General features: G+C 54.6%; 1 protein-coding gene and 2 long non-coding RNA genes across 3 annotated transcripts; 1 reads left to right on the forward strand and 2 right to left on the reverse strand.

The window, feature by feature from the left end:
- Window positions 1–1685: 1685 nt before the first annotated feature.
- PRMT5 (protein arginine methyltransferase 5) lies at window positions 1686–10203 on the reverse strand (the record flags this gene model as incomplete). Its single annotated transcript, XM_048293314.1, has 5 exons — window positions 10082–10203; window positions 7858–7976; window positions 4261–4345; window positions 2986–3121; window positions 1686–1815 (listed from the first exon to the last, which is right to left on the reverse strand). Coding segments are annotated over exons 1-5 (577 nt in total), but the record flags the coding sequence as incomplete, so codon positions are not given.
- A 561-nt stretch (window positions 10204–10764) lies between these two features.
- LOC125320896 lies at window positions 10765–16126 on the reverse strand. The gene is made up of 3 exons (XR_007201338.1): window positions 15078–16126; window positions 13749–13817; window positions 10765–10990 (listed from the first exon to the last, which is right to left on the reverse strand). It is a non-coding gene; the product is annotated as an uncharacterized LOC125320896 (long non-coding RNA).
- LOC125320904 lies at window positions 12476–13049 on the forward strand. Its single transcript, XR_007201345.1, has 3 exons — window positions 12476–12536; window positions 12663–12803; window positions 12999–13049. It is a non-coding gene; the product is annotated as an uncharacterized LOC125320904 (long non-coding RNA).
- Window positions 16127–16483: the final 357 nt, after the last annotated feature.

Consider the following 16483-nt stretch of genomic DNA (forward strand, 5'->3'; position numbering starts at 1 on the left):
CACCAAAATGACCCGAAATCCACCCAGGAACCCCGAAACGGCCCAAATTCACCCCAAAATCAGCCCAAATTCACCCCAAAATCAGCCCAAAATCCCCCCAAAATCCACCAAAATGACCCGAAACCCACCCAGGAACCCCGAAATGGCCCAAATTCACCCCAAAATGGCCCAAAACACCCCAAAATCTACCCGGGAAGCCCAAAATCCCTCCAAATCAACCCAAAATCCACCAGGGGAACCCCAAAATACCTCAAATCCAACCCAAAATGGCCCAAATTCACCCCAAAATCCCCATTTTTCCCCCAAAATCCCCATTTTTGCCCAAAATCCCCATTTTTAATCCCAAACCCCCCAATTTCCCCCCCAAATCCCCAAATTTCCCCCCAAAATCCCCATTTTGCCCAAATTCCCCATTTTTCCCCCAAAATCCCGATTTTTTATCCCAAACCCCCCCGTTCTTGCCCAAAATCCCCATTTTCCCCCCCAAAATCCCCATTTTTGCCCAAAATCCCCATTTTTAATCCCAAACCCCCCAATTTCCCCAAAATCCCATTTTTCCCCCCAAATTCCCCATTTTTGCCCAAAATCCCCATTTTCCCCCAAATTCCCCATTTTTTATTCCAAATTCCCCCTTTTTTTGCCCAAATTCCCCTTTTTCCCAAATTCCCATTTTTTATTCCAAATTCCCCCTTTTTTTGCCCAAATTCCCCTTTTTCCCCCCAAATTCCCCATTTTTTGCCCAAATTCTCCCGTTTTGCCCAAAGTCCCCATTTTTCCCCCCAAATCCCATTTTTTATCCCAAAATCCCCATTTTTCTCCCCAAATTCCCCATTTTTGCCCAAAATCCCCATTTTTGCCCAAATTCCCCTTTTTCCCAAATTCCTCATTTTTTATTCCAAATTCCCCCTTTTTTTGCCCAAATTCCCCTTTTTCCCCCCAAATTCCCCATTTTTTGCCCAAATTCTCCCGTTTTGCCCAAAATCCCCATTTTTCCCCCTAAATCCCCATTTTTTCCCCAAATCCCCATTTTTCCCCCAAAATCCCCATTTTTTCCCCCAAATCCCCATTTTTCCCCCCAAATTCCCCATTTTTTGCCCAAAAATCCCCATTTTTATCCCAAACCCCCCCATTCTTGCCCAAAATCCCCATTTTCACCCCAAAATCCCCATTTTTTTCCCCCCAAACTCCCCATTTTTTATCCCAAATTCCCTGTTTTTTGCCTAAAATCCCCATTTTTTATCCCAACCCCCCGTTCTTGCCCAAATTCCCATTTTTCCCCCAAATTCCCCCTTTTTTTCCCAAAATCTCCATTTTTCCCCCCAAATTCCCCCTTTTTCCCCCCAAATTCCCCCTTTTGCCCAAAATCCCCATTTTTCCCCCCAAAAATCCCCTTTTTTGCCCAAATTCCCCCTTCCCCCCCAAATTCCCCATTTTCCCCCCAAAATCCCCCTTTTTTTCCCCAAAACCTCCATTTTTCATCCCAAAATCCCCATTTTTCCCGCCAAATTCCCCCTTTTTTTTGCCCAAAATCCCCATTTTTTATCCCAAATTCCCCATTTCTTTGCCCAAATTCCCCCTTTTTCCCTCCAAATCCCCATTTTTCCCCCCAAATTCCCCCTTTTTTTTGCCCAAATTCCCATTTTTTATCCCAAATTCCCATTTCCCCCCCGAATTCCCCCTTTTGCCCAAAATCGCCCTTTTTCGCACCATTCCCACGTCCTCTCCTCGTTGCCGCCCTCGGGGGGGCGGGGCCTCGTTGCCGATGACGTCATCGCGGCCGTCCTCGGGCGCCACCAGCGGCACCTGCACCCAGAACTGCCAGTACGGACCAGTAAGGACCAGTACGGACCAGTAAGGACCAGTACAGACCAGTAAGGACCAGTACGGACCAGTAAGGACCAGTACAGACCAGTACGGATCAGTACGGACCAGTAAGGACCAGTACAGACCGGTAAGAATCAGTACGGACCAGTACAGACCAGTACAGGACCAGTACAGACCAGTACGGATCAGTACAGACCAGTAAAGACCAGTACGGATCAGTACGGACCAGTACGGACCAGTAAGAAACCAGTACGGACCAGTATGGGCTGGTATAAACCAGTATGGACCGGTATGGACCGGTATGGACCAGTATGAACCAGTATAAACGAGTATGGACTGGTATGGACCAGTATGGACCACTATAAACCAGTATGATGATGAGTATAGGACCAGTATAAGCCAGTATAAACCAGTATGGACCCATACAGACCAGTACAGACCAGTATGGACCAATATAAACCAGTATAAACCTGGATAAACCACTATGGACCAGTATGGACCACTATAAACCAGTATGAACTGGTATGGACTGGTATGGAGTAGTAAGAGCCAGTACAGACCAGCATAAACCAGTATGGACCAGTATAAACCACTATGGACTAGTACGGAGCAGTAAGAACCAGTATAAACCAGTATGGTCCAGTATAAACCAGTACAGTCCAGTACAAACCAGTAAGGACCAATAAGGGACTGGGGACCTCCCAGTGACCCCCTGGAGCTGTCCCACTACAAACCAGTCCCTCCCAGTTCCCTCCCAGTCCCTCCCAGTCCCTCCCAATCCCCTCCCAGTCCCTCCCAGTCCCTCCCAGTCCCTCCCAGTCCATCCCAGTCCCCTCCCAGTCCTTCCCAGTTTCCCCCAGTCCCTCCCAGTCCCTCCCAGTCCCCCCCAGTCCCTCCCAGTCCCTCCAGTCCCTCCCAATCCCCTCCCAGTTTCCCCTCAGTCCCTCCCAGTCCCTCCCAGTCCCTCCCAGTCCACCCCAGTCCCTCCCAATCCCCTCCCAGTTTCCCCCCAGTCCCTCCCAGTCCCTCCCAGTCCCCCCAATCCCCATTTTTAACCCTTTCTCCTCCATTTTTCACCCGTTTTTCACCGTTTTTTTCCCCTCCCAATCCCCTCCCAGTCCCTCCCAGTCCCTCCCAGTCCCTCCCAGTCTGTCCCAGTACCTGTGTGGAGTGGTGCCCGCAGTGCAGGTGGGCGCTCAGCCCCCGCGCCAGGTTGGGGTTGTGGCCCCCCCTGAGGGGCACCAGGTGAGCGGCCCAGGCCCAGGTAGGCCCCGAAATCCAGCTCCTGGCGCAGGGCCTGGAACAGCCGGAATTCCCAAAGTTATCCCCGAATTCCCCGAATTCCCAAAATTCCTGGAATTTCCCCCAAATCCCGCTCGGAATCCGGCGAAATTCCCAGAATTCCGCCTTAAATTCTGCCCCAAATCCGCCCAAATTCAGCCCAAAATCCGCCCCAAATGCAGCTCCTGGAGCTCGGAATTCCCAAAGTTATCCCAAAAATTCACACAGTTATCTCAAAATTCCCAAAAATCCCAAAAATTCCCCCAAAACCCTGCTCGGAACTTGGCGAAATTCCCAGAATTCCACCTTAAATTCTGCCCCAAATCCGCCCAAATTCAGCCCAAAACCCGCCCAAAAATGCAGGGCCTGGAGCTCGGAATTCCCAAATGTATCCCAAAATTATCCCACAATTCCCAAAATTCCCAAAATCCCCCAAAATGCCCCCAAAATCCTGCTCGGAACTCGGCAAAATTCCCAGAATTCCACCTTAAATTCTGCCCCAAATCCGCCCAAATTCAGCCCAAAATCCGCCCCAAATGCAGAGCCTGGAGCTCGGAATTCCCAAAATTATCCCAAAAAATTCACAAAGTTATCCCAAAATTCCCAAAAATCCCAAAAATTCCCCCAAAACCCTGCTCGGAACTCGGCGAAATTCCCAGAATTCCGCCTTACATTCTGCCCCAAATCCGCCCAAATTCAGCCCAAAATCCGCCCCAAATGCAGGGCCTGGAGCTCGGAATTCCCAAAGTTATCCCAAAATTTATCCCAAAAACTCACAAAGTTTCCCAAAATTCCCAAAATTCCTGGAATTTCTCCCAAAATCCCGCTCGGAATCCGGCGAAATTCCCAGAATTCCACCTAAATTCTGCCCCAAATCCGCCCAAATTCAGCCCAAAATCCGCCCCAAATGCAGGGCCTGGAGCTCGGAATTCCAAATTTATCCCAAAAATTCCCCAAATCCTCCAAATTCCCCAAATCCTCCACCAAATCCCTCTGAATGAACCCAAAACCCCCCAAAATCGCCCCCAAATGGACCCAAAAAATTCCCCAAAATCACCCCAAAATGGACCCAAAAATTCCCCAAAATGCCCCAAAAAGCCCCAAATCTCCCCAAATTGCCCAAATTGGCCGAAAATGCCCCAAATCCGCGCTCACTTTCTGGGAGTTGCTCCGGACGTGCTCCAGGGGCGAATCCGGGCGGATCCAGGGCGAGAGCTCCCCACGATGAGGGTGTTCCAGTCTGCGAGCCAAAACCGCCCAAATTCACCCCAAAATCCACCGGGGACCACAAAATCCCCCAAAATTCACCCCCAAAATCCACCCGGGGACCCCAAAATCCCCCAAATTCACCCCCAAAATCCACCCGGGGACCCCAAAATCCCCCAAACCAAATTCATCCCAAAATCGCCCAAATTCACCCCAAAATCCACCCGGGGACCCCAAAATCCCCAAATTCACCCCCAAAATCCACCCGGGGACCCCAAAATCCCCCAAATTCACCCCAAATTCATCCCAAAATCGCCCAAATTCACCCCAAAATCCACCCGGGGACCACAAAATCCCCCAAATTCACCCCAAAATCGTCCAAATTCACCCCAAAATCCAACTCAGGGACCCCAAAATCCCCCAAATTCACCCCAAATTCATCCCAAAATCGCCCAAATTCACCCCAAAATCCAACTCAGGGACCCCAAAATGACCCAAGTTCACCCCAAAATCCACCCGGGGACCACAAAATCCCCAAATTCACCCCAAAATCGTCCAAATTCACCCAAAATCCAACTCAGGGACCCCAAAATCCCCCAAATTCACCCCAAAATCCAACTCAGGGACACCAAAATGGCCCAAATTCACCCCCAAAATCACCCACACACACCAAAATCCCCCAAATTCACCCCAAAATCCCCCAAGTTCACCCCAAAATCCAACTCAGGGACCCCAAAATCCCCCAAATTCACCCCAAAATCCAACTCAGGGACCCCAAAATCCCCCAAATTCACCCCAAAATCCACCCAGAGACACCAAAATCCCCCAAATTCACCCCAAAATCCCCCAAATTCATCCCAAAATCCACCCAGGGACCCCAAAATCCCCCATATTCACCCCAAAATCCAACGCTAGGGACCCCAAAATCCCCCAAATTCACCCCAAAATCCAACGCAGGGATCCCCAAATCCCCCAAATTCACCCCAAAATCCAACTCAGGGATCCCCCAAATCCCCCAAATTCACCCCAAAATCCACCCAGGGACCCGAAAATCCCCAAATTCACCCCAAATTCCCCCAAATTCACCCCAAAATCCACCCCAGGGATCCCAAAATCCCCCAAATTCACCCCAAATCCCCTCACAGACCCTCCCCCATCCCCTTTCCCCCCTCCCAGTCCAAACCAGTATAAACCAGTCCAAACCAGTAACCCCAAATCCCCATTTTTAACCCTTTCTCCCCATTTTTAACCATTTCCCACCCATCTTTGCCCATTTTTCCCCCACTTTCCTCCCTCCCAGTCCCTCCCAGTTTGTCCCAGTCCCTCCCAGTTTGTCCCAGTTCCCTCCCAGTCCCTCCCAGTTTGTCCCAGTCCCTCCCAGTCCAAACCAGTAACCCCAAATCCCCATTTTTAACCCTTTTCCCCCCATTTTGCCCCATTTTTCCCCCTCCCAGTTCGCTCCCAGTTTGTCCCAGTCCCTCCCAGTTTGTCCCAGTTCCCTCCCAGTCCCTCCCAGTTTGTCCCAGTCCCTCCCAGTCAAAACCAGTAACCCCAAATCCCCATTTTTAACCCTTTTTCCCCCCATTTTGCCCCATTTTTCCCCCCTCCCAGTTCGCTCCCAGTTTGTCCCAGTCCCTCCCAGTTTGTCCCAGTTCCCTCCCAGTCCCTCCCAGTTTATCCCAGTCCCTCCCAGTCCAAACCAGTAACCCCAAATCCCCATTTTTAACCCTTTTTCCCCCCATTTTGCCCCATTTTTCCCCCTCCCAGTTCGCTCCCAGTTTGTCCCAGTCCCTCCCAGTTTGTCCCAGTTCCCTCCCAGTCCCTCCCAGTTTATCCCAGTCCCCTCCCAGTCCAAACCAGTAACCCCAAATCCCCATTTTTAACCCTTTTTCCCCCCATTTTGCCCCATTTTTCCCCCTCCCAGTTCGCTCCCAGTTTGTCCCAGTCCCTCCCAGTTTGTCCCAGTTCCCTCCCAGTCCCTCCCAGTTTGTCCCAGTCCCTCCCAGTCAAAACCAGTAACCCCAAATCCCCATTTTTAACCCTTTTCCCCCCATTTTGCCCCATTTTTCCCCCTCCCAGTTCGCTCCCAGTTTGTCCCAGTCCCTCCCAGTTTGTCCCAGTTCCCTCCCAGTCCCTCCCAGTTTATCCCAGTCCCTCCCAGTCCAAACCAGTAACCCCAAATCCCCATTTTTAACCCTTTTCCCCCCATTTTGCCCCATTTTTCCCCCTCCCAGTTCGCTCCCAGTTTGTCCCAGTCCCTCCCAGTTTGTCCCAGTTCCCTCCCAGTCCCTCCCAGTTTATCCCAGTCCCTCCCAGTCCAAACCAGTAACCCCAAATCCCCATTTTTAACCCTTTTCCCCCCATTTTGCCCCATTTTTTCCCCCTCCCAGTTCGCTCCCAGTTTGTTCCAGTCCCTCCCAGTTTGTCCCAGTTCCCTCCCAGTCCCTCCCAGTTTATCCCAGTCCCTCCCAGTCCAAACCAGTAACCCCAAATCCCCATTTTTAACCCTTTTCCCCCCATTTTGCCCCATTTTTCCCCCTCCCAGTTCGCTCCCAGTTTGTCCCAGTCCCTCCCAGTTTGTCCCAGTTCCCTCCCAGTCCCTCCCAGTTTATCCCAGTCCCTCCCAGTCCAAACCAGTAACCCCAAATCCCCATTTTTAACCCTTTTCCCCCCATTTTGCCCCATTTTTCCCCCTCCCAGTTCGCTCCCAGTTTGTCCCAGTCCCTCCCAGTTTGTCCCAGTTCCCTCCCAGTCCCTCCCAGTTTATCCCAGTCCCTCCCAGTCCAAACCAGTAACCCCAAATCCCCATTTTTAACCCTTTTCCCCCCATTTTGCCCCATTTTTCCCCCTCCCAGTTCGCTCCCAGTTTGTCCCAGTCCCTCCCAGTTTGTCCCAGTTCCCTCCCAGTCCCTCCCAGTTTATCCCAGTCCCTCCCAGTCCAAACCAGTAACCCCAAATCCCCATTTTTAACCCTTTTCCCCCCATTTTGCCCCATTTTTCCCCCTCCCAGTTCGCTCCCAGTTTGTCCCAGTCCCTCCCAGTTTGTCCCAGTTCCCTCCCAGTCCCTCCCAGTTTATCCCAGTCCCTCCCAGTCCAAACCAGTAACCCCAAATCCCCATTTTTAACCCTTTTCCCCCCATTTTGCCCCATTTTTCCCCCTCCCAGTTCGCTCCCAGTTTGTCCCAGTCCCTCCCAGTTTGTCCCAGTTCCCTCCCAGTCCCTCCCAGTTTATCCCAGTCCCTCCCAGTCCAAACCAGTAACCCCAAATCCCCATTTTTAACCCTTTTCCCCCCATTTTGCCCCATTTTTCCCCCTCCCAGTTCGCTCCCAGTTTGTCCCAGTCCCTCCCAGTTTATCCCAGTCCCTCCCAGTCCAAACCAGTCCCCCCAAACCCCCATTTTTAACCCTTCCTCCTCCATTTTTAACCCTTTTTCCGCCGTTTTTTTCGCCGTTTCTCCCCTCCCAGTCCCTCCCAGTTTGTCCCAGTCGCTCCCAGTTTGTCCCAGTCGCTCCCAGTTTGTCCCAGTTGCTCCCAGTGCCGCTGACCTCTGCCGGCCAGCACCAGGTCCGAGCGGGTCTGGGGTCCCGGGCGGTCCCGCGCCGGCTCCAGCCCGAACTCGCGCCGGTGCCGGGGGTGGAAGAGCGGGATGCAGAGGAAATCGAACCTGGGGAAACTGGGATGGACTGGGAGGCACTGGGAGGGGATTGGGGGGGACTGGGAGGGACTGGGAGGGGATTGGGGGGGACTGGGAGGGACTGGGAGGGGATTGGGACAAACTGGGAGGGACTGGGATGGACTGGGAGGGAACTGGGAGGGACTGGGAGGGACTGGGAGGGAACAGGGAGGGACTGGGAGGGACTGGGAGGGACTGGGAGGGAACTGGGAGGGACTGGGAGGGAACTGGGAGGGAACTGGGAGGGGATTGGGACAAACTGGGAGGGACTGGGATGGACTGGGAGGGACTGGGAGGGACTGGGAGGGAACTGGGAGGAACTGGGAGGGACTGGGAGGGAACTGGGACAAACTGGGAGGGGATTGGGAGGGGCTGGGAGGGACTGGGAGGGACTGGGAGGGAACTGGGAGGGGTTCGGGACAAACTGGGAGGGACTGGGATGGACTGGGAGGGAACTGGGAGGGACTGGGAGGGAACTGGGAGGGAACTGGGAGGGACTGGGAGGGAACTGGGAGGGAACTGGGAGGGGTTCGGGACAAACTGGGAGGGACGGGGACAAACTGGGAGCAAACTGGGAGGGACTGGGGGGGGGGGGGATTTGGGGTCCCTGAGGGGATTTGGGGGAATTTGGGGAGGATTTTGGGGATCCCTGAGGGGATTTTGGGGATCCCTGAGGGGATTTTGGGGTTCTTGAGGGGATTTTGGGGTCCCCGAGGGGATTTGAGGGGATTTTGGGAGGATTTGGGGATCCCTGAGGGGATTTCGGGGTCTCTCAGAAGATTTTGGGGTCCGTGAGGGATTTGGGGGGGGTCCCTGAGGGGATTTTGGGGCATTTTGGGGTCCCTGAGGGGATTTGGGGTCCCTGAGAGGATTTTGGAGATCCCTGAGGGGATCTGGGGGATCCCTGAGGAGATTTGGGGATCCCTGAGGAGATTTGGGGGTCCCTGAGGGGATTTGGGGTCCCTGAGAGGATTTGGGGATTTCTGAGGGGATTTTGGGGATCCCTGAGGCGATCTGGGGTCCCTGAGGGGATCTGAGGATTCCAGAAGGAATGTGACGATCCCTGAGGGGATTTGGGGGATCCCTGAGGGGATTTGGGGTCCCTGAGGGGATTTTGGAGATACCTGAGGGGATTTGGGGTCCCTGAGAGGATTTGGGGGATCCCTGAGGGGATTTGGGGATCCCTGAGGGGATTTGGGGGATCCCTGAGGGGATTTGGGGTCCCTGAGGCGATCTAAGGATTCCATAAGGAATGTGGAGATCCCTGAGGGGATTTGGGGGATCCCTGAGGGGATCTCGGAATTCCAGAAGGAATGTGGCGATTCCTGAGGGGAACTGGGGGGTCCCTGAGGGGATTTGGGGTCCCTGAGGGGAATTGGGGTCCCTGAGAGGATTTGGGGATTCCTGAGGGGATTTGAAGGGTCCCTGAGGGGATTTGGGGGTCCCTGAGAGGAACTGGGGGATCCCTGAGGGGATTTGGGGATCCCTGAGGGGATTTGGGGTCCCTGAGAGGATTTGGGGATTCCTGAGGGGATTTGAAGGGTCCCTGAGGGGATTTGGGGGATCCCTGAGGGGATTTGGGGTCCCTGAGAGGATTTTGGAGATACCTGAGGGGATCTGGGGGGTCCCTGAGGAGATTTGGGGATCCCTGAGGGGATTTGAAGGGTCCCTGAGGGGATTTGGGGTCCCTGAGGCGATCTAAGGATTCCATAAGGAATGTGGAGATCCCTGAGAGGATTTGGGGGATCCCTGAGGGGATTTGAAGGGTCCCTGAGGGGATTTGGGGTCCCTGAGGCGATCTGAGGATTCCATAAGGAATGTGGCGATCCCTGAGGGGATTTGGGGTCCCTGAGGGGATTTGGGGGATCCCTGAGGGGATTTGAGGATTCCATAAGGAATGTGGCGATCCCTGAGGGGATTTGGGGGATCCCTGAGGGGATTTGGAGATTCCGGACAGGGTTTGAGGCTCCCACGGGCGGTTTGGGCCCTTCCCGGCACACGAGGGGGTGGAGGGGAGGATTTCAGGGAAGGTTTTTAAGGCTCCCGAATGGGACTTTTGGGATCTTTTTTGGGGTTTTGGGGGGTCCCGCTCTCACCCCTGCCTGGCCACGGCCCCCAGCGCTCCCGCCACCTCCGGGACGCAGCTCAGGTCGCGGCCTGAGGAGACGCGAGCGGCGCCCGCCGCTCCCGGCCCCGCCGCCATCGCTGCGCTTCTGCTCCCGCCCCCTCCGTGAGGCGGCGGCCAATCAGCGCCGAGCCCGCCTCCCGCGCGGCCAATAGGAGAGCGAGGCGGCGCTGTCAATCAAAACGCAACCATTGCGCCCGCCCACGGCGAACGGGGAGCCAATAGGAGAGCGCGGAGAGGCGCCAATCACGGCGGAGGCGGGAATACTGCAGCCAATGGGAGAGCGCGGGGCTGGCTGTCAATCAAAGCAGTGGCGGGAAGGGGAATCCCGCCCCCGGTGGGGCTTGCAGCCAATAGAAACGCGCTCTCAGCTGTCAATCAAGGCGAAGAGCGCTGGGCACGCCCACAAGAGGCTCTGAGGCAATGAGAGCGCTCTGCGAGCTGTCAATCACCGCGGGAGGCGGCGCGTCCCGCCTGTCAATCACCCAGCTGGCCCCGCCCCCATTCCCTTTTTTGGCGTTTCCGGGTGAATTTTGGGGAGAATTTTGGGAATTCTGGGTTCATTTTTGGGGGGGGGGACCAAGCTGGAATTTCCCCCATCCCAGCTGTCAATCACCCGCCCCACCCCACCCACAGAAAAGAGGAGGCGGCGGCGAGTGGGCGTGGCCGGCGGTATTTTAATGAGGCGCGGTGACGTCACGGGGGCGGGGGGCGGAGCTGGAGGAGGGCCCAGCGTTTCTGGGCGCATTCCTGGCGGATGCGGCCCAGCTCCAGCGCCAGCGCCCGGAATTGCGGGCCCAGCTCCCGCAGCGCCGCCAGCTCCGCCCCCAAGATGGCGGCCTCGGCCTCGGCCGCGCGGCGCCCCCCGGCGAGGGAGTCCCTGGAAAGGGGGCGGGGCTTGGTCAGGGGGCGGGGTTATGGGAATGGGGTTATGGGAATGAGGGTGGGGTTATGGTAATGAGGGCGGGGTTATGGTAATGAGGGCGGGTTATGGTAATTAGGGTGGGTTACTGCATTGAGGGTGGGGTTATGGTAATGAGGGTGGCATTATGGTAATGAGGGTGGGGTTATGGTAATGAGAGCGGGTTACTGCATTGAGGGTGGGGTTATGGTAATGAGGGCGGGGTTATGGTAATGAGGGGTGGCGTTATGGAAATGAGGCATGGCGTTATGGTGATGAGGGCAGGTTATGGTAATGAGGGTGGGGTTAGGATAATGAGGGTGGGGTTATGGTAATGAGGGTGCAGTTATGGTGATGAGGGCAGGTTATGGTAATGAGGGTGGGGTTATGGTAATGACGGTGCGGTTATGGTAATGAGAGTGGGTTATGGTAATGAGGGCGGGTTATGGTAATGAGGGTGGGGTTATAGTAATGAGGGTGGGGTTATGGTAATGAGGGTGGGGTTATGGTAATGAGGGTGGGGTTATGGTAATGAGAGTGGGTTACTGCATTGAGGGTGGGGTTACGGTAATGAGGGTGGCATTATAGAAATGAGGCATGGCGTTATGGTAATGAGGCATGGCGTTATGGTGATGAGGGCAGGTTATGGTAATGAGGGTGGGGTTAGGGCAATGAGGGTGGGGTTATGGTAATGAGGGGTGGCGTTATGGTAATGAGGCATGGCGTTATGGTGATGAGGGCAGGTTATGGTAATGAAGGTGGGGTTAGGGTAATGAGGGTGGGGTTATGGTAATGAGGGTGCGGTTATGGTAATGAGAGTGGGTTACTGCATTGAGGGTGGGGTTATGGTAATGAGGGTGGCATTATGGTAATGAGGGTGGGGTTATGGTAATGAGGGGTGGCGTTATGCTAATGAGAGTGGGGTTATGGTAATGAGGGGTGGCGCTATGGTAATGAGAGTGGGATTATGGTAATGAGGGCGGGTTATGGTAATTAGGGCGGGTTACTGTATTGAGGGTGTGGTTATGGTAATGAGGGGTGGTGCTACGATAATGAGGGGTGGCGTTATGGTAATGAGTGGTGGCGTTATGGTAATGAGGGGTGGTGCTATGGTAATGAGGGGTGGCATTATGGAAATAAGGGGTGGTGCTATGTTAATGAGGGTGGTGCTATGGTAATGAGGGTGGGGTTATGGTAATTAGGGGTGGGTTATGGTAATGAGGGGTGGCGTTATGGTAATGAGGGGTGGCGTTATGGTGATGAGGGCAGGTTATGGTAATGAGGGTGGGGTTATGGTAATTAGGGGTGGGTTATGGTAATTAGGGGTGGGTTATGGCAATGAGGGTGGGGTTATGGTAATGCAGGGTTATGCAAATGAGTAGTTATGGTAATGAGGGTGGGTTTCGGTAATGAGGGGATTATGGTAATGAGGGGGCTATGGTAATGAGAGCGGGTAATGGAAATTGGGGTGGGTTATGGTAATGAAGGTGGGGTTATGGTAATGAGAGGTTATGCAAATGAGGGGGTTATGGTAATGAGGGGGTTATGGTAATGAGGGGGCTATGGTAATGAGGGGGCTATGGTAATGAGGGCGGGTTATGGTAACTGGGGTGGGTTACGGTAATGAGGGTGGGGTTATGGTAATGAGAAGTTATGCAAATGAGGGGGTTATGGTAATGAGGGATTATGGTAATGAGGGGGATTATGGTAAGGAGGGGTTATGGAAAGAAAGGTGGGGTTATGGTAATGAGGGGTGGCGTTATGGTAATGAGGGTGGGGTTATGGTAATGAGGTGTTATGGAAATGAGGGTGGCGTTATGGTAATGAGGGCAGGTTATGGCAATTAGGGGTATGGAAATGAGGGTAGGGATATGGTAATGAGGGGTTATGCAAATGAGGGGTTATGGTAATGATGGTGGGCTTAAGGTAATAAGGGGTTATGGGAATGAGGGGCTATGCAAATGAGGGGTGGGGTTATGGTAATGAGTGTTGGTTATGGTAGGGAGGAATTGTGGGAATGTGCGGTTATGCAAATGAGGGGTGGGGTTATGGTAATGAGGGAGCAGTTATTGTAATGAGGGTGGGGTTATGGTAATTAGCGGTGGGTTATGGTAATGAGGGTGCAGTTATGGTAATGAGCGGTTACGGTAATTAGGGGCTACGGTAATGAGGTGGGGTTATAATAAGGAGGGGTTATGGTAATGAGGGGGGTATGGAAATGAGGGGTTTATGGTAATGAGGGTGTGGTTATGTTAATGATGGTTGTGGCCATTCTAATGAGGACTGTCATTATGTTAATGAGGGGTGTGGCTACACTAATGAGGAACGTTATGTTAATGAGGAGGCAGGGCCCTGTCGGGGCAGTTTGCATCTATGCTAATGAGGGGGAGCAGGCTTGGGTTATGCTAATGAGGGTTGGGACAATGGTATGCTAATGAGGGGCAGGATCGGGCTTATGCTAATGAGGGGCAGGGCTGGGTGATGCTGCCGAGGGGCCGATGCTATGCAAATGAGGCTGGGGGTTATGCTAATGACGGGCAGGGCTGGGTGACACTGCCGAGGGGCTGATGTTATGCAAATGAGGCTGGGCGTTATGCTAATGAGGGGCAGGGCTGGGTGACACTGCCGAGGGGCTGATGTTATGCAAATGAGGCTGGGGGTTATGCTAATGAGGGGCAGGGCTGGGTGACGCTGCCGAGGGGCGGGGCTATGCTAATGAGGGGGGCGGGGCTGGCACCTGATTCGCCGGTGGGCCTGGACGGTGGGGGCGGGGTAGGTGTCCAACAGCACGCGCAGCTCCTCCAGCCTGATGAATATTCATGAGACGGGGAAATGAGGGGGCGGGGCCACGGGTTGGGGGCTGGGGTGAACTGGGATGGACTGGGAGAGGGGCTGGGGTGAACTGGGATGGACTGGGATGGACTGGGAGGGGGTCTGGGGTGAACTGGGATGGACTGGGAGAGGGTCTGGGGTCACTGGGATGGACTGGGATGGACTGGGAGGGGGTCTGGGGTCACTGGGATGGACTGGGATGGACTGGGAGGGGGTCTGGGGTAAACTGGGGTGAACTGGGATGGACTGGGAGGGGGTCTGGGGTCACTGGGATGGACTGGGATGGACTGGGATGGACTGGGAGGGGGTCTGGGGTCACTGGGATGGACTGGGATGGACTGGGATGGACTGGGAGGGGGTCTGGGGTCACTGGGATGGACTGGGATGGACTGGGAGGGGGTCTGGGGTAAACTGGGGTGAACTGGGATGGACTGGGAGGGAACTGGGAGGGGATTGGGAGGGATTGGGAGGGGATTGGGAGGGACTGGGAGGGAACTGGGAGGAACTGGGATGGACTGGGATGGACTGGGAGAGGGGCTGGGGTCACTGGGATGGACTGGGATGGACTGGGATGGGGGCTGGGGTCACTGGGATGGACTGGGATGGACTGGGATGGACTGGGAGAGGGGCTGGGGTGAACTGGGAGGGGGTCTGGGGTCACTGAGATGGACTGGGAGAGGGTTTGGGGTGAACTGGGATGGACTGGGAGAGGGGCTGGGATGAACTGGGATGGACTAGGAGGGGGGCTGGGGTCACTGGGATGGACTGGGATGGACTGGGATGGACTGGGAGGGGGTCTGGGGTCACTGGGATGGACTGGGATGGACTGGGATGGACTGGGAGAGGGTCTGGGGTCACTGGGATGGACTGGGATGGACTGGGATGGACTGGGAGAGGGTCTGGGGTCACTGGGATGGACTGGGATGGACTGGGATGGACTGGGAGAGGGTCTGGGGTCACTGGGATGGACTGGGATGGACTGGGATGGACTGGGAGGGGGTCTGGGGTCACTGGGATGGACTGGGATGGACTGGGATGGACTGGGAGAGGGGCTGGGATGAACTGGGATGGACTGGGAGAGGGGCTGGGGTGAAGCGGGATGGACTGGGATGGACTGGGATGGACTGGGAGAGGGGTCTGGGATGGTCTGGGAACCGCCCCACCCGCCGCCCGTGCATGCAAAGGAGATGCAAATGAGATGCAAATGAGATGCAAACGAGGCGCCGGCCCTCACCGGATCTTGAGCAGCAGGGCCCCGCCCTTGGCCAGCAGGTAGCGGCCCCTCCCCCCGTCCAGCAGCGCCTGCCCCGCCCCCAGCCAGCGGCCCCGGCCCAGCAGGGAGCGGCAGCGGCGCAGCGCCTGCGGAAACCAGTACAGACCAGTATAAACCAGTATGGACCAGTATGGAGCAGTACGGACCGGTACGGATCCGTACAGACCGGTATGGATCGGTACGGACCAGTATGGACCAGTACAGATCAGGCTCAGCACCACCCAATCCCTTCCCAGTCCCTCCCAGTGCCCTCCCAGTCCAAACCAGTATAAACCAGTATAGACCAGTATAAACCAGTATAGACCAGTATACACCGGTATGGATCAGTACGGACCGGTATGGATCAGTATGGATCGGTACGGACCGGTACGGACCAGTACAGATCAACTCAGCACCACCCAATCCCTTCCCAGTCCCTCCCAATCCAAACCAGTATAAACCAGTATAAACCAGTATGGACAAGTATGGACCGGTATGGACCAGTACGGACCGGTACGGATCGGTACGGATCGGTATGGATCGGTACGGACCAGTACAGATCAGGCTCAGCACCACCCAATCCCTTCCCAGTCCCTCCCAGTATAAACCAGTATAGACCAGTATAGACCAGTATAAACCAGTATGGACCAGTATACACCGGTATGGATCAGTACAGACCGGTACAGACCAGTATGGACCAGTACAGATCAGGCTCAGCACCACCCAATCCCTTCCCAGTCGCTCCCAGTATAAACCAGTATAAACCAGTATGGACAAGTATGGACCGGTATGGATCAGTACGGACCAGTACGGACCAGTATGGACCAGTATGGACCAGTAGAGATCAGGCTCAGCACCACCCAATCCCTTCCCAGTCGCTCCCAGTGCCCTCCCAGTCCAAACCAGTATAAACCAGTATAGACCAGTATAAACCAGTATAGACCAGTATACACCGGTATGGATCAGTACGGACCGGTATGGATCAGTACAGACCGGTATGGATCGGTACGGACCAGTATGGACCAGTACAGATCAACTCAGCACCACCCAATCCCTCCCAGTGCCCTCCCAGTCCAAACCAGTATAAACCAGTATAAACCAGTAACCCTTTTTTCCCCATTTTTAACCCTTTTCAAACAGTTTTTACCCAATTTTCACCTTTTTTCCCCCAATTCCCACACCTCCCAGTATAAACCAGTCCAAACCTGTCCAGACCAGTCCAAACCAGTCCAAACCAGTAACCCCAAATCCCCTTTTCCCCCTTTTAACCCTTTTTTCCCCACTTTTAACCCTTTTTTCCCCATTTTTTCCCCAATTTTTACCCAATTTTCACCTTTTTTCCCCCAATTCCCACCCTCCCAGTATAAACCAGTCCAAACCTGTCCAGA

The sequence above is a fragment of the Corvus hawaiiensis genome, unplaced genomic scaffold (assembly GCF_020740725.1).
Source record: "Corvus hawaiiensis isolate bCorHaw1 unplaced genomic scaffold, bCorHaw1.pri.cur scaffold_271_ctg1, whole genome shotgun sequence".
NCBI classification, from domain to species: Eukaryota; Metazoa; Chordata; class Aves; order Passeriformes; family Corvidae; genus Corvus; species Corvus hawaiiensis.